The sequence below is a fragment of the Hipposideros armiger genome, unplaced genomic scaffold, assembly GCF_001890085.2.
Source record: "Hipposideros armiger isolate ML-2016 unplaced genomic scaffold, ASM189008v1 scaffold_1, whole genome shotgun sequence".
Classification (NCBI taxonomy): Eukaryota; Metazoa; Chordata; class Mammalia; order Chiroptera; family Hipposideridae; genus Hipposideros; species Hipposideros armiger.
In genome coordinates, this window is record NW_017731351.1 from 4,439,073 (window position 1) to 4,457,895 (window position 18,823).

The 18,823-nt window shown below is 40.4% G+C and overlaps 1 protein-coding gene across 1 annotated transcript in view; it reads right to left on the reverse strand.

Annotated features, from left to right (window-relative positions):
* Positions 1-17,096: 17,096 nt before the first annotated feature.
* FAT4 (FAT atypical cadherin 4) overlaps positions 17,097-18,823 on the reverse strand; it is a 174,282-nt gene continuing 172,555 nt past the window's right edge. The window contains exon 17 of the mRNA XM_019628416.1: positions 17,097-18,816. Coding sequence (XP_019483961.1) covers positions 18,204-18,816 — 613 coding nt within the window. The 3' untranslated portion in view covers positions 17,097-18,203. The remainder of the gene's footprint in view (positions 18,817-18,823) is intronic.

Below are 18,823 nucleotides of genomic sequence, written 5' to 3' on the forward strand. Positions count from 1 at the left end.
GTCTCAGATCACTGTTACCGCCGGAGGCTGAAAATGGCCCCCAGATGTCCACCTCCTAATTCGCATAAACCCATGAGTATAGCACGGTGCCTGTAAAAGGGACTTCACAAGTGTGATCACGTTGAGGATCCTGAGATGGAAGATTGTCCCCGATGGTCCAGTTTGCCCAGTACAACCGCTTACATCCTTAGGAGAGGAAGGCGGGAGGATCAGAGTCAGAGACAGAAGTGTAAGGACAGAAGCAGAACCCCGAGGAGAGACGGTGCTGGGATGCCATAAGGGGCCACAAGCCGAGGAAGGCAAGAAGCTGGAAAGGAAAGGAAATGAATTCTCCCGTAGGCCTCTGGGAGGAAAGCAGGCCTACTGACTTGATTTTTGCCCAGTTTAACTGACTTTGGGTTTCTGATCTCCAGAAATGTATGATAATAAACATGTGGTGTTGTAAGCCCCTAAATGTGTGGTAGTTTGTTACAGCAGCAGTAGGGACTGGATGCGGCCACACCACCTTCTGTCGCTTTTTAACGTGCACAAAACTCGTCCCCGACTCATGTGCAGTGTCTCTGGGCTTCACAATCTATGAAGAAGACTGTCGATCTCTTTTTCATCCGTGTCTCCTTCGTGAAGGAGGTACTGGGTAGAAAGGTGTTAAATCAATGAATGCCTGGATTAGCATGCTGGAGGGTAGCTGTGTTGACTTGGAAATTGGTTCAGGGCTGCGATTTTTCCTGTTCCACACAGGATCCATTAGAAAGACAGGAAACTGCTAAGTACACAGGGTGTAGGGTTCCCTGGAAGCTTTCTCATCTTTTATTCTCCTGGCTGTTTCCATAGAGAACGCCCTTTACTGAGGGCACATAGAAAGGAACTGATGAAAGCAATGGGCTCTGAATCACTCATCTTCCTTCAAAAGAGTTAATTAAGTAACCAGTTACTACAAACAAGCAACCCATCCGCACAGCGAACCTTGATAGCTGCTGAGCTTTCAGGCCATGGCAGCCGTCATTTTCTATCAGATACACCTTTGATGAGAGGAAATATTACAGAGAGCAGTTGCTTCATGTTTTCAGATGTGCTGCAAATTGGTCTCAGTTGGCTTTGTGACCTGCTGTCCAACTTGTGTCAGAGTCTTCTCTTGTACCTTCTCCTGTGTTCTTACTATATCTGATCAAATCACGCTCTGTTTTTCAATTATTTCCAGCAGACACAATATCAGCTTTCTTTATTAATTTTTACACAAAATTTTTTGTAGAAACATTCTAACATATACTATCACTCTCAGAAAGTGATGAATTTGAGCTTGTCTTCTTTTACAAACCATATTTTAATATATCTAAGTATGACTAACTATGTGAAAATGCATTCACTGCTCTTTTCTATGCAATATAATTAGGAAGAGCCAAGTTTTTGGATCTTGAGTACTTCTTATTAATTATATTGACATGTAATTTATATTAATATTTACTGTTGTTTTTTAAATGATTTTAAAGATTCATATAGTTATTTTAAAAATGTGAACCATACTTTGTATGTACAATTTATATATTATATATATATATATATATATATATGTATTTGAACAATGTGTGAATATAGTAAAGCCACATTATTTTATTTATTTATTTGTTTTTAAAGATTTTATTAGGGAATTGGGGGAGGGGAACAGTGTTAGGGAATCAGGGGAGGGGAACAGACAAGTCGCTGTCCTTTTGTTCTTCAGTCTAGTTGTGGAGGATGTCGCTTCACTGGCCCATGTTGGTATCATCATTGTGCTCTTCCCGGGTAAGGTAGATCGGTTGCCGGCCACTGGATGGTCGCTCACAGCAGCTGTTGGCAGCTCACGCTGGCTGCCGGCTGCTCACGGTAGCTTAAGGCAACCCACTGCAGCCCCACTGCAGCCTACACCAACTCATGGCAGCCCAGCTCCAGGTCGAGCTGTTGTTCATCATCTTAGCTGTAGAGGGCGCAGCATCACTGGCCCTAATGTGGGGCCCTGCTGCTGAGTGCTGGCGTCCCAAGCCAACTCCTAACCAATGCACCACTTGGCGAGCTCCACATTATTTTACTTGATGAGTAATACTTATCCCAGGTTTAAAAGTGTAGGATTTTTTCTTTCACAATGATATATGAAAAATGTGTCCTATTTTGAAAGTAATGCTTATATTAACTTAATTTTTTTATTAAAAAACACTGTTTTTGTGTGGCTTTAAAATCTTTGTATTTAGTAAAGTCATACTATAGTACTAGGGTCATACTATAGTACTTTTTATTAATTAACAAAAAATTAAGAATTGCTGTCTTCAGGATTATTTATGGAAACTTGTGAAATCATTATAAGACTCCAGAACTTCTTTTTGCTTGATCTAGGTTTACAAAAATAATAGTTTTACAGAAACTCCCTACCTAAAAATAAGGTAGTATAATTTTTTAGATATATTCTATTAAGAGTTCCTGGGGATTTATATCTGTATTGACTTCTTGATAGGGGAAAATGACCATAAAGCAATAAAAAATAATAAACACCAACAAAAAAAAAATTCAAATCCAGACTTTTCTACCTAATGATAAAGGACAGTGAACAAGTGTTTTCTTTGAGTAGCTTAACAAGAGTCACAGGAACACAGAGAACTATTTTACTGTTAAAGACAAAATACTCATCCCCAAAAAATTATAATGGGAAAACTTCTGCTGAGCATTTAAGACTAGCAATGAGTGTCCCCTGGGACACAGAACATTTAATGATTTTCAGTTCTGTTCTAAACATTTTTTCTATGCTCCTTCAGTGTTGTGCAAAATGTCAGGTTTCCTTCAGCTTTCTTTTCTTTTTCCTTAGAAACTCTTGGCCTTTGTAAATTGTTTAGGGAAGAAAAGATTACATCTCTCTACGAGAAGTACAGTTAAGTGAAAGATAGTAGAATCCCAAACCTGCAGAGATTATATCAAATGTATAACTACGGATTTAAAAATTACCTAAATTGCTACCAAGCTACACAACCTCAGCTGACTCCAATTTTATCTGCGCCTTGGAAATAAAATAGTCAGGAGGTTAATTTGCCAAGAAAGCATGGGGGAAAGATCAGCTGGAGCCAGTATTAAAATTGTCTTTTGCTCCAAGTACTCCGTTTTTTAAAAAGGTAGGCCGAGATCAGTTAATCAAAATATTTTGAAGCCACTCTTTTGGGAAGTTTTCTTTTGAGCCTTTTAGTTTCGATGTCTTAACGTCGCTGACTTTTTAAACAGGAAAATTAATTAGCAATTTAAAATTCTATCTTATTGGAACTACAGTATCTGTTAGATTTCTAGAGCATGGCTGATTGCTCTGCCCTTTAGTGAGAGCCACTGGGGAAATTTATATCTCAGCAAAAGAAAATTCTGTAATGTCGGTTCTCGTATTGATTAGAAGACTGAGCAATATGAGAGTTAGGAGAAAACAGAAATGTCTACAGGGGACCTTAAATCACTTGCTTTGTATGAATTAACTGTTAACTCCAGACAACCAGTGGGTTTTGCTCCAGCCTGAGTTTTTTTTTACTGAACTTAGAAGTAGTTTCTAGCATTATTGCTGCATATAAAACATAGACAGCTAATTGCCCTCTGGTGAATATTCTAATGTCTTCCTCTATAATACAATTTTTAATGATAGAGGATAAATTAAACTTATATTACAGGAAGAAGGAGAATCTACAAACTGGTGCTTCTTAATTGTTACCACAGGAAAAGTACAGAACACGTGGATTCAGTGAGGGTATTAATAATTCAATCAACACATGGCTAAGTGTACCTCTGAAAAGCGCAGACCAATTAATTCTCATTTGCCCTACTCTACTGGGAGATAAAAGGAGAATTATGACTTTCTATCTTAATATACTTACATTACTTATGTGCCAAGATATTTCAGTGGAATAATCTGATTTAATAAAAGAGTCTAAAGGGTTAGTCTGTAATTTCTACACCACACATTATCTTCATTGCAATTTAGTTCTAAGAACATCTTACATTATTAAACTTGAAGTTCAGAACCATTCAAGTCTGTTTCCTGAGCTTATCTAATCAGCCCACTTTCAATAGGCTATGCTCCAGTAAGGAATCACCCCCCAGCCCATTGACTGATACAAGACAGATTTTGCTCTCACTCTCAGGGATGCTCATGGCGGCTCACGGCCCAGGGCCCAGGTGGGAGGGGCAGCCTCCATCTCACCCCAGCTGTTCTCATGGCTAAAGGCAAAGAGTGACAGTGGATACACAGGATGCTTCTGCAGCATTTGCTCAGAAGTGTCACGCATTACTTCCATCCATATTTAATTGGCAAAAGGAATTTGCATGGTCAGGCCTGATGTCAATAAGATGAGAAATACATTTTTCCTACAAGGGTAGTCTCTGTGAGAAGATACAGCAAAGAATTTGATGATAATACAATCAATCCCATAATCACTTCCCTAAAATCAATTTATAAAACTTCTCCCCAATCCTGAAACCAAGCTCTTAAGACTTTCAGAAAGACTTAGAATAGACATGACAGAAAAGTGAGTAGATATTACAACTGATTATACAATAGGCTGCCATGTATTTACATGCTTCCTAGGCTGGCTAAAAGTCAGAAGAACCTGATATTATCACTCAAATATCTTCAAAAAAAATAGATACTTTTATTAAACTATTCTGCTTGTAGATCTGGTCTGAGACGCATACGGCCAAATCAAAAGATTGAAATGGGAATCATTTCACTTCCTATTCTGAAGTTTTAATCAGTAACATGGAGAAATGGGTGGATAAATACCTAAATAATTGTATGTATCATGTGTTAATGGGGTGAAAAGTTTTGGAAACAAGGAGAGGTATGGCAGCCCTGTCATTGTCCACGTAGAGCTGGTGATAAGAAATGTCTATATTGGACCCATATTTCAATCCTAGGAGTAGGCTCCTTTATAATCATTGGCAATATTTTAAGAATAGCTCACAGTTTACTAAATACCAAAGCAATGTCAGAGCAGCAAGTTTGCGCCAAATATGAAGTCATCTGCAGAGCTCACAGATTCATCACCCAAAGCAGCAAGACAAGGTCCAGGCTGGAGAACACGCTTGGCCACTAACTGTTGCTGAAGTCAGGACATGGCCCCAGGAGCTCGCTCAGTGCCTGGGAGAAATACCCTCTGTCTGTAAACTCATAAGAAGAGTAAAATGGATTAGCGTTTTAATTGATATCACATCATGAACAAAAAATGCATTTTAACACCCCAGTAAATCTTGGCCTCCATACTCCACCTCCCTCTGCTTTATTTCTTGTCTGAGGACTTTAAATCATCTATATTCCTTAGCCTAAAAACAGAAAGAAAAAAAAATAATGTAACTATACCTCAAAATACCTTATTTCAGGCCGGCCAAGTAGCGCATTGGTTAAGAGCTGGCTTGGGATGCCAGAGGGCCCTGGTTCGGATCCCACATATGAGGGCCAGTGACACTGCCCTCCACAGCTAAGATGCTGAACAGCAGCTCAACCTGGAGCTGGGCTGCCATGAGTTGCCTGCAACAGCTGCAGCCCCTGCTGCAGTGGGTTGCCATGGGCTACCATGTGTAGCCAGCAGCCAGTGTGAGCAGCCAGCAGCCGCCGTGAGCGGCGGCCGTCCAGAGGCCGGCGACTGGTCTGCCTTGCCCAGGAAGAGCATGGTGATGGTGCCAACTTGGGCCTGTGAAGCAATGTCCTCCACAACTCGACTGAAGAACAAAAATGACAGCAACTTGTCTGTTCCCCTCCCCCGATGCCTCAGCGCTGTTCCCCTCCCACAATTCCCCAATAAAATCTGTAAAAATACAAAACAAAAACCTTATTTCTCTTATATCTAGAGATCTAAGAGTATGTCACTTGAAAGGTGGAATTCAGTAAGAATTATAGTCTACATTTTCTATATAGGCCTTCATTCTTCACACACACACACACACACACACACACACACACACACACACACGTGCGCAGAATCCACAATAGGAAACTATAACTTACTTTCCGATCTTAGAAAGATTTAGAAGAAAGAACCCACATGTGCAGGAATGGGGGCTGTGAGGCCATGCTAATTATGTTTGCATTTGTGTTTTCACCTGTCCCTCAGTCACTGAGAGGACTGAAGCCGTGGTCACTGAGAACATTTGAGCAACTAGACACAGTGGCCGTGCGAGTGTTAAAGGAAGGTGTGGGTTCGCTGTGGGCATGCTCATAGCCCAGCCCCTGGGAGGCCATGCTGGGTGCAGAGGGGCTCAGCACGCTTCAGCCCCCCAGCAGCCCTGTCCACACGCTCGAGAGGAGCTCTAGCAGGAGGTGCTCTGGCATTTTTTGTTAAAAGTGTTTTATACATCGTGCTTCTAATATCATTTGAACCAAGCGTTTTCCTCTTTCTTCCCCAATGGTGGACTTGCCATGTGTAGCTACAATCACTGTGAAACACCATTTCACTAAACTATACTCAAGAGGCAATAAGAACAAAACATCGTGACACTGTTTACAGTGAGTACACAATGATTGATTGAATGAGGGAGAACCAATCCTGGTCCAACATTTTAACAGCATCCTAAGAATTCACAGAAGATCGATGCTATTCTGTATTCAGAGCCTCAGTTCCCACTGATGTTAGCATATGATGGCATTTTTAATTCACAGATACTGGGCACCAGAAAAGTCAGGATTTTGTAACAATGCCGTCTCCTAAATAAGTGTGCTCTATAATAAATAAAGCTTCTTTCTGTTTGATTCGAGGCCACAGTTATTTTCACCATAACACCCTATGACTCTTAAGAGAAAGTAGCTTACACAAAGTAACTCATAGAACTCACAGAAACTGGAAACAAATGAATTTGTGAAAACTAGCAGTGAGCTAGTGCTAATTGAGTAGTTAAAGCCAGTTATCTTGGCTAACGGGGCTGGTGAAGAGGAGTTACTGATGTGGGCTCCATTGCTATAACTTAGCATTACTTACATGATAACTAAATCAACATACGCACTTTTGCACAAAGTGTGAAAAATGTTTAATCCTTCTTAATTTTTCTTTTTGTAACTTGGCTGTAAATGTGCGTTCTCTTCAGCACATTTCTATTCTTTAGAACATATTTGTAAAATATGAAATGTTATAAGAGAAAACCATTTTGGAAAATTGAAATGACCTTTTCTAAGGCTTTGCTATTTCCATAATTATTGTAAAGAACTTCAGGGAGACTTTTCTGTCTTAACTGTGTCACTACCTTGTTGTTATAATGTCCTCTTACAGCTGCATGTTTTAAAAATCGGCACTTTCATGTTTTAATGGTTAAATTAACAACTACAGTTTTGAGTGATGCCTGTGTCCACATAAAATACTTTAAGGAAAAGGTAAAATAGTGGTACACTTACGAGTACCTGATTATTAATATAGATATAGTTTTATCTAAGAAAGGGCTTGTAAAGCATTGAGGTTTTCTATTTCAACAAAGACTCATTCACAGGTACATTTCTTTTACCTAGGTGCACTATGTTATCTCTTTTTTCTTCAGTTTTATTGAGATATAATTGACATAGAACACTGCATTCGTTTAAGGCATACAACATAGTGATTTGATGTATTGCCAAGTGAACTCCACAATGTTTAGTTAACATCCATCACCACAGACAGTCACACTTATTTTTTTCTTGTGATGAGAACTTTTTTTTTACTTTTTTGTTTGTTTGTTTTTATTTTTTGTGATGAGAACTTTTAAGACTCACTCTCTTAGCAACGTTCAAATATACAGTACCGTGTTGTTGCTTGTAGTCGCCGTGCCGCACCCTGCATCTCCAGGGCTCACTGATTTTATAATTACCTTTTGACCGCCTTTACTTATCCCCACTATCCCCCCTCCACACCCGCCTCTGACAAATGTTAATCTGTTCTTGGTTTCCATGAGTTTATTTTTTTTTAAGATCCCACATATAAGTGAGATCATACAGTATTTGTCTTTGTCTATCTGACTTATTTCACTTGAAGCTTTTCAAAAGTATTTTATTATTTCACAGTAGAAATTGATGAGCAATCCTATTAAATGCACGATGTCCATTCACAAGTGCAATTTTTCTCCCCGAGACCATAGGATGACTTATATCTCTGGTACTTGAGCAAGAGACTCACATGGCTGCTCTCAAAATATTATGTAGCTGAACTGGCCCCCATGCATGCTTGGTGTACAAGTTCTCTGCTGCAAAACTGCAGGGGGAACAGGCTCCTCTCAATGGAAGAGAAACTTTAGCTTGAGGAAGGTCAGACAGCATCCAATGGCTTTCTGAGAAGAATACACTTGGACAGGAAATATTTGAGAATTTGAACTCATTGCCTCAAGTCTGATGAAGAGTGCTGACTAGCGATACATCACAGTCACTCGTGGTATAGTCTGGATGCAAAGCCCTCAGCTTTCACTTAGAACCTTATATATCAACTGCCTGGGAGGCTTATCGTGACGTCAGAAAGATCTCTCAACTCTGTTTGCCTTTTCTGTGGAGTGAAAATCTTATGCTTTTAAGCCAGGAATATTAGAGGATTCGTTCAGTATCTTTCTAGTCATTCCACTAGAGGTCATATCAGGTTCCGCTAGTCTGATGACAGGAACTGCAGCCTCCAGACGAAAACCATTGTAAGTCACTGTGAGTTTAGAGAGAAACGGTCAGCTTCCCGCTCCTGGCGGCTAATTCAGTTCTTTGTGTGAGGCACTTCTATCCCTAGCTCTTCACAGAAATTAGTCCGCTTACTCTCCACACCACCTCACGAGTGGGTATTGTCATCACCCTCATTATGATCACAGAGGAATAGCAAAGAGGAAGTGATGGCAGAAGCACATTGGTTCAGGGTCAGCCTCTTAAGGAAAAAGAAATGGGGGAAAAGCCAGATCCGTAAGTTGTGGGCACACTTAGTAAGAACACACCATGTGAAGAGCTGTAGGCACAGGTGAGGGCACAGTGGACCAGGAGAAAGCCTTGACTAACTCGAAAGTTACTGGCGTCCTCAGTCATAAAGCTGACTTTGAACTCAGAGAGACCTGGGTTTAAATTCCCGCTCTACTCTTCATCAGTTATATGACTTTGAAAGAGGCCCTAACCCTCAATTTCCTCCTATGCAAATCAGGGAATAAAATTACTACCTTATGGTGGTTGTGAGACTTCAACTCATTAAAGCAAAATGATCTAACATACAACGCTTAGCACGTCCTGACCATCTTCTCTGCATCTATGCATCTCTTTTTACTTTTAGTTATTTGATGTCATATTTTCTTTATAGCGTCTTTAATATTGGTTTTTAATGTTCAAAAACATTCACTCTTGCCAGATTAATATTCCAACATCATTATTTTCAGCGTGACAATTCCTGGCCTAGTGTTCCTCAAATGCCTGCAGTTTAATGTCATAGATGTCATACTGGCGTGTCAGTCTTTCCACATTTATCATATTATTATATCATAATTTATTATGATAATATTTTATTATACCATAATATACTGGGGGGAGCACTCCAAATGGGGTTAATGAGTCTGTTTAAGAGCAGCACTCGTACACCGCTGTAGCTTACACAAAGTACGTGCTCGCTGGCTGTTGGGCGAGCGTGGGAAGGGTTGCAATTGCAATGAGGGCTCCTCGGGCTCGTTGTTCTGAAAACAGAGACAGAAATACCTCTGATTCATGCACTGCCTGCTTGTCACTCCTTTGGCAAGCCTAAGGCCATAAGTCATTGTTATCCAAACCTTATATGCATCTTCTAAGATTTAAAAAAAAAGTTACTTTGAGCGACTAAGCATATAGTTGGGACTAAACGGTCTGTTTTGTCAGGAATCGTTAAGATCGTTTAGAATCAGATCCAAATGCATCGCCACAGGCCCTGTGTGATGCTCCTCCCCATTCCTCCTGATTCTCAGCCACCCTCTCCCTGCCGCCCACCGTGAGGGCTCTGCTCTGCTCGGGGTCCCCTCTCTATGCCAGGTGCTCGCCCAGCTTCTCGTCCGACAGACGCCTTCTCTTCTCAATCTCAGCTTCTTCAGTGGCTCCGCAGAGGGGCCTACCAGTCGCTTCCGAGTCACATTGCATCCTTTCAGAACTAAGGGGACACTCAGTATACTAACTGCACATTCATCCTCTTTAAACCCTTGTTTGGAGATTAGAATATTTCCTCCAGCCTCATTAGTACCAAATTGTCAAAAATTCTCAAGAAGCTTCAATTTAAAAAAAAGGTCATGACCCTGTGTGTGACTATGCGTCTGCATCAGAGTTGCAGTCACAGGATATCACGTCTAAACTGTTGGATTTACTGCTGTATTTCACTTCCTTTAGCATCTAATCTTGTCTGTAGACTAACATTTAAAAACTATATTAGGGGACATATTCAGGTGGTCACACCTTAGCTTAATGAACCCTGAAATTAACACTTTCGTTTTTGTCTTTCAAATTGCTCCAAAATTTTCACTTATCTCAAAAATTAAAAGACTTTACTAGTACACATCATGAGAGCCAATATTTCAAGTACTTCAAAAATTTTTTCGGTGTTTGATATTCTATGGTTAAATGTTTTTGTTCAGGTTACCCTGGGGCACTTCATTTGTTATTCTGTGTGTCATCTTTGTTACAGTGTTATTAGTAAAACTGTGACAGCATTTTACTTTGTTATTGACCTTTGCAACTTTTAAGCAAACCATAACCAAGGTTGGTAGAGCCATAAGATAACACTCTTAACACTATGAAAAATGTTGCAGTGACTTGTTATACTAAAATGCATTCATAGTAGATAGAATTCAGTACAGAAAGATATATTTTGTTCTGTGATATTACTGACAACAACAGCATCTGTACTCTGAGAATGTAGATTCTATTTTTCAGTTGACTTGTGATGATTATTGAGGCTATAAAAAAAATATCTTGCCAGTTAGTTAATGCAGCATCTTTTACAAGATACTTAATTTGCTTAAATAAAAGTCTTAACATGTAATACAAAATTATATTGAATAATCCAGAAGAAATTTACAGTAAAAACAGGGTACATAGAGGTATTTTATTCAGTTTCACCAGAACAATTAGAAAAATACATGTTTGGAAAAACAAAAATGTCAGGGGGTGGGGGGAACAATGAGGCCTAGAGAAACAAAAGTGGAAAATTAAGAGCATTGGAATTAGAAGGCCAATGAAACTTTGAGAAAGGTAGACAGCTTGCCAGATGTAATTATTCAGTAATTGTACCCAAATTATATTTCAGCCCTATTTACCACAAACTCAGCCAACACATGATGCATCTGGATAAGTTCACGTACTTTTTACTGGGGATGACACCAAATTCTGTGAAAATGTAATCCTGAAACCAAACGAACCAACTTCAAAATGAGTATTATATGATAGGACAAAGCTGGTAATCGTTAGTTCAGGGCAGTGGCTTTCAAATACCAGGAATGTTAACCTAAATCGTCCATAATTATGCAATGCAGCTAGCAAATTGCCTAAAATGTCCTTTAAAACTCACTAAACCCATTATTTGTTACTTTGAAAATGCAGTAGAGTACCAAAGCTTAGGAAGTCACTGATTGTATGATTGTCCAGGATCCTGCATGGGATGGAGCACACATGACAACAAATAGAATGTTCTTTGGAAATAAGGAAGTGTTTCTCTGAAAATAGAGCTATGCACATTTTGGAGTATTTTGGAAGAACATCGTCACCAAAAATTGCAAGCTCCTTGAAGGAAAGAGTCATCTTTATTCACCTGGTTCTCCCTAGGGCTGGGCTCACAGTGCTGAGCAAATGAATGAATGAATGAATGAATGAATGAATGAATGAATGAATGCATCACCAAGACCCACTTACAGGCTAATTTATAGGGAATAGTTATGCTTTTAATTTGATGTCCCAAAGACATCTATTTAAAAGTGTCCATTAAATGCAGAGTGGCCAGGCATTGTGCTTTAATTTGGGTAGAACGCTGTCCATACATTATAGATAATTGACTTTGGCACTTGAACGTCCATTGTGCATTGCTTGGACTCATTCTGTTCTTAATCTGAAGTTGTGGAAATTAAGATGATTTCCAAGTTCTTCTTTTCTTTCTTACCATATGGACTGTGCAAACCTTCCTCTTTCAGGGAACACTGTGCTATGCTCACTGTAAAGCTTAACAGCAACAAAATACTGGTTCTGATTTGCCCTCTAGACCCCCTGTATGGGCGTGTGCAGCACGTGCTATCATAAGCTCTTTGCATGGGTTAGAAGTAATAGTTTTAAGATATGAATGGTTTCCTGTTAAATAATAGATGATTGCCAGCTCAAGTTTCTTGATGACAGCTCTACCAAAGGGAAAGAGGGCAGTCCTCTTTGTATTTTCTGTTTATCCGAAGCCGTTTCCCAAATTTACGTTTCCTGTAGCGTCCGTCTCATCATCGGACTTACTAGCTAGCATTACCCCATGTACTTACAGGACATCTTGCTCTTGCCTGAGATCCAGCTCTTGTAGAGTAGGTTGTGTATGCTCAAGTGTTTGAACCGTGCTGTTTTTCTAAAGAAACATTTCTCTAGAATGTTTCACTTTTTGACTTCAAAGTCAAGTATCAGTAACTGTTTTTGGCAGCATGTGGGCCTAAGAGTGTGTGGATAGCAGAGGAAAAAGGTGCCTTGATTGAGCAGACTGCTCTGGCCAGAACGGAATCTTATTTTGATGAGCATCGGTACCACAGACAACATGGTTTTAATTTGAAATGGGGAACTCAGTGACATTGCCAAAGCCCCTTGTACAGTGTTGGTTATTTTATTTGGGCTAGAATGGTACACAGATTAAGACCCCAATTTTCTTCCAGAAAACCATGATGACTGCACTTTGTACTTTGCAGCCTGGTTTGGGAGTTTGGAAAATTGATTCATAAAGTAATGAAATTAAAAGTATCCAAATGAGTCAACTGAAAACTATCTGCCTTTATGCTATGTGTTTTAAACATTCTGTAGGTCTTTCCATTTTAATTATATATCTTCAGATATGGAGGCTCTCTCAAAGGTTTTTAGTATTTCTATTTTGTATATACCCCAGGGTATATGAGAATTTGATGAGTCTGCCATTCATTCAGCATATTCCTTTAACAAGTTCAAAGAATCCTTAGGTTACCTGTATGATGTCAATTACACATTTGTCAGAATTGCCTACGTGAATCTTAATGTAATTATGGGCCTGACATATGCACGTTGTACAGTACATACAAAAGACTTCCTCTGAGAGTTTTCATGGTAAATGCCAAAAGTATGTCTTAATATCTTAATCTTAATTCACCACACTCAACTTGGCTGTTTTCTGAAATTCAAATGTACTTTGACAAAGGTTTATTAGTGATACAAAGATGGAGGTTAACTACACTCATTATGAACAATCCAACAAAAACTCATTAAATTATTTTTTGGACAAGCCTTACTTGCCTTGTATTCATGCATAGATTTACCATATCTGGCTTGCCATCACTCTCTCCCACCAATATAAACCTCTCTTTCCATTGGAAAAATTTTCTTTTCAAATAACCCGCTTTATTAAAAAAGAAAAAAAAAAGTCAGGTTTTTTAATGAAAATTTCTGCAGCCGTCTAATCAGTAGAGATCTTGTACTTTGGATATAGAAATGCCTCAGCATTAAGGAAGTAGACCGCCTCACGATCATATATCTTACCGTGCTTTCTGTTAATTAGCCTACAGGCTTGGCGTGCTCGTGGAGGGATGGTACGACCCAGTCAATGTTAGCCAGACATTCATCTCAGTCATACACATATGTCCTTTTGTCTTCAGGAATCTTAGACATTAGTTCAGAGTAAGTCCATGTCCACATTCTCATGGTTTATTTTGCATATGGAGATGCTCTTATTTTGCACGATAATACACGTGAAGCTTTGCTTCCACAATGATGCTCTCGCGGAGCCTGTTCTGAATTATCATTCTTGCTCTTTCTCCTCACGTTCGTTCATCCCCAAGGCTCTCGTGGCAAAGCATTTGCTGATGTGTTGACAGTGACCTGGCTTGACTCTCTTGCTGTTCCTCTGACATGAGTGCCCTCTGTCTCCGTGGGTCCCCATACCACTGTCTCTGCCTGCAAGTGTCACCCATGTGTGTCCATGGCTCGCTCTCCTGCCTCATTCCACAACCTGCTCCAAAGTCACCCCCCCTAGAAAGTTCTTCCTTGATTAACCCATCTAAAATGGCACACACACTTGCAAATTACCATCTAACCCTCGCCCTGCCTGCTTCAGCTGGCTTGCTAGCACTGGTCTCCACTAGATCTTAAGGTACACACCTAACTGCTACTGTCTTTATTTACTGTCTGTGTCTTCTACTAGAATGTAAGTTCCATGGAGGGAGGTACTTTGTCTGTTTTCTTCACTGTTTTATCTCATGATCTAGAAAATGCTGACAAGTGAAGGGCACTGATTGTTTGTGACTAAATGGATAACTTCTTTACATCTCAGTTAATTTCTCTGGTGAAGGAGAATATTGCACTACTTAGTCTTTCGCCAAGAATGCATCTGTTTGCAATGATATCATAGGTGTGTAGGTTATGTTAGGGTTGATTCTTCGATGTTTACTTGTAAGCATCAAAATTTATTAGAATCACATGCCTTTTCCCTCACCAACAATAAATGAAAATACTGGATTCCTTCATAACACTGGCCTGTAACTCTTGGACTGATAAATGGTGAAAACTACTAGCTGGCTCAGCAGTGGTAATCATATAAATTATTAATCATGTGGCACTTCCCTCAAAATATCTTTAAGAAGTATACACTAGACTAATCATAAACTTTAATATGTTATTTCCCACTAAAAGCTGTAATACATGTATGCTAAAATGCATCTCATTTCTAGGCTTATGTTCTTCCTAAGGGAATGTAATTTTAGTTATCTAGAAATGTTAGTCCTTTTCAATTGGATCGATGACATAAAATGGGAAAAGAAAAAGTGCAGTGCTGAATTCCTGATCCAAAATTTTTAAAACTTTCACTTTTTACAGATTACTTTTACCATAATGTTGAATTCAAGTAAGTAAGAATGCATTTCCATGAAAATAGCGATTTGTTCTTGGATGGAGTGTGTAGAAGCAGTTAAGTCCCATGGTGATATATTTTATTGTCCCTTATAAATAAAATACCTATAAAAGACCGAACTTTTAATAGTTTGTCAGTTACCTTTCTCATCAACCTTGGTGTTGGGCAACATTTTGATAGCAACATGTGAGTGAGAAAGAAGTGCTCCAGGTCCTTCAGAAGGCTCCATTTTCTTAAGATGGGTTTGTTTTCTCTGAATAAGTTATCAATAAAATCAGATAATCTTGAAAATTCCAGAAGCAATCTTGAAGCTTCTTAAGAACTGAGTGCTCAGTCCTATGGCATGTGGCCAGTCTGAGCACTCAGCTCTGAGGCTGAGTGAGGCCTGACAACATGGCCATAAGCTATGTTCAGTGTTCACCAAAAGTAGTTTTCACAACACAGATGCAGGAGGAGTCCCAAAGAGTGACTGTATTCCAGGCAATCCAACCAACCCTTGCAGGGCCTGGATCAACATTTTGAGGGCATAGTTTTACGTGCGGACAGGCAGGTCATGATTAACCATTTATTTGAGGGGGCTGTTACCTGGCCATTTGTCTATCTATAATTGTCCACAACCACAGCACATGCGGCCACGCTTCACGATTTCCATAAGTTAAGTAATAATCTCCACTTTAACTGAGACTTCATTTCATACATTTCTGATTCGTTTTGCTATAAATATTGTTCTTGCTTCAATGGAAAAAAAAAAGTTTTCCAAGAAGAACCAAAGAGTAGAAATTGTCCTAGAAAAGTCCCATCTTCTTCCTAAACTGGGATGATTAAGCAAGGAAATCGTAACGCTCTATCTCACAAAGAATTCTTAGAGAATTAGAATACAGAGTCTTGGCGTCAGATTCTTTTCTTTAACCCTTCACTAGAATCCTGTTTAGCATTTTACTTTTAGCTCTGTTCTCAATTATAGAGTTTATATCCCTGAAGACACTGAGATGCTTCAGAGTTTCTAGAGAAAAAAAAAAAAGTACTCTGTTTTGAGTTACGTGACACAATCAGCAGCGTCCTAACACTGAAAGTCATGGGGAAGTACGGAAACATGTTGGCTCCTCGTAGGTGACACAATTACATTAGTGTCTTACACTCAGTCTCTAAGCCACATTATAGGAATGTTACAATTTCGATTAAACCCACATTTTATTTCCTATTCTGAAACAGAAAATAATAATCTCTACATTATGAAATGACAAAATAATTCTGGCCTGAATCTCAATCTGTCGGTATTCATTTTAAAATATTTTATTTACTAAGACATTTTATTTACTAAAAACTTTTACATAGTGTTAAAATCGCTATTCCATCTGGGGCCGTCAGCAGTACAGTCAAAGCCTAGTAGTCTCAGCAGACAGTAGGGATGGGTCAGATATTTAATTATGAAAAGTTCTGAGACTGTGAGGTAATTTGAGGAAGTCTTGTGATTTCAGATGGAATGATTATTACACGAATGAATGTTGTTCTGGGCTGGTCTCCGCTCCCGAATTGTTTCACTGTTGGGTGAGTACCTGAAAGTGGACGTTTGTCTTGGTGAAGGTAACAGGTGAAATTTGTTTAGAGTTTATGCAGCAGCGTGATCAGGAGTTCAGTATGTGATGCTGAGCTCCCACTGCCATTCTTCCTACACCAGTGGACTTAGGACGTTTGGGAGAAAGTGAGAGCCAGACGTCTTTCCCTAATTGGCTATAATTCATTGCTGTTCTTATAATGGTAAGCCTGGTCCAAAGCACAGACTCTCCCGGGGACTGCTAAGCCAGCTTCGTCACCAAGACAGGCCCCTAAGACCCAGCCTAGTGGGGACTCGTTAGGCACCAGGCAAGCCCAAGGACAGGGAGGCGTGCATTCAGGCGACTTGAGCGTATCTGTCTGGCAATGATTCATACTCGTGTTTTCTAAAGTGACGTTGCCCGTTTCTGGTTCAACCTGCGTACCCTGTGGACAAGTAGCAACTATTCACAACTAGGAATGAAGATAATATAGCATGATGAACAATTAATATTACACTATGAATGCAACATATTTTAAATAAATATTTTAATTTTATTGTTGGCATTTACAAGTAGAAAGCATACAGTATGTTACAAATATCAAAATGTGAAAAATATGAACGTTACATAAGTAACAAATGTAAAAAAAGTATTTTCTTACTTTCCCTGAAAGTAAGAAAACTATTCAGCATAGGAAAATATCAGTATCAAAAACACAGTTTAGGTGTAAAAAAAACTTTTTACACAGTATTAAAAAAACGATCTACAAAATGCCAGAAAGTAAGAAGTGTTGAAATTTGACTTTATATAAATTATAAAAACTGGGTACTTAGGGTAAATGTTAAGTGGTTGAAAAATAAGTCCAATCATAGGCTCTGCTTAGGTCAATTCTTTAAAAATTTTAAAAGCATAGAACATTTTTCAATAAATAATTTTTTAAAAGTTGTCTCTGAGAAGCTCTGCTGAGAGCATCAGTCCACAGTAGGAAGGTGGCAGTGTTTTGGGGACAACATGCAATCATTTTGTTTCTAGTGGAAGCCTGATGAGTCAGAAGACCATCACTGTTTACAAAAACAAAACAAAAAAAGGTTCAGAAGTTTTAACACAATTTGTAAGAAAGTTCTAAAGTGCTGAACAAAATGACTTAATTTTAGTACCCACTGTCATGTAAAACTTATTCAACTATTCAGACATTTCCAAGCAACACTGAATATGGCGTCTACAATTCTGAGAAGTGTTAACAGTCTGTCATTGGAAGGTAGGAGGGCTCCTTTCTATACTTTACAAGGATCTTGCAATGCAAACCAGAATAATAATAATACAATGGCAACAATACACAAACCCCACTGTGAAAGCACAAGTTCATTTCTGCAATGGCAACAGTATTAATTTTAAAAAACACAAACCGAACACTGGTAACTAAGAAAAAACTTTCCAAAGGCCGCATGCCACATAACTAGTTACACAATACAAGGCATGCCAGAAAAGGAATCCAACCAAGCGTATTTAAATTAAGAGTCGTTTTCGAGTCCGTTTCAGCAGCATTGTGGTTATTATTTTTAGAACGTCTCCCGCCACCGCCGGTCCCTACTGGCTGGTTTTGCAGGTGCGGCCCAGCCGACGGGGGTCTGCGTGCTCCCGGCGATCACACGTACTGTTCCGCGTCCCCGTCTCGGGGGACTGGCTGTGCTGCCCCGCTTCTGCCTTCTTCGCTCGCTGCTGCTTTCTCTGGGAGAGACGCCAGGTCTTGGAAAACGTCTACGTAGTGGCCGAAGCCGGGCCCCCAGTTCAGAAGGCTGTCCCAGTCGAAGGCCCCCGCCGGCTGCCCGAGCTTCAGGGGCGGCGCGCCGTCCGCGGCGCCCGCGGGGCCGCCCTCAGCCCGGCGGCCGTGGTGCCTGCGCGGCCTCGGCCTGGCGCCGCAGCGGTCCTCGTCGTCCGCGTCCGACTCGTTGACCTGCGACAGCTTGGGCACGCGGGACGTGAAGGCCGCCGGCCTCTCGCGGTCGTACTCCATCTCCGAGCACGTGAACGACTCGTGCGAGTCGCTGTCGGAGGACGAGTCGGGCGCCGGGAGGCCGTCGGCCGGGTTCCGCGTCCGGGACAGCGGCCGCCGGCAGTCGTCCTCGGAGGAGGAGCGGCCGTGGTCGGCGCTGCAGATGCTGGGGTTGCGCGGCCGCGGCGCGTTCAGCCGCTCCACCTCCTCCACCGACAGGCCGATGGGCGGCGCGGCGTCCAGCGCCCCCGGGCCGCCGGGCTGCCTGAGGC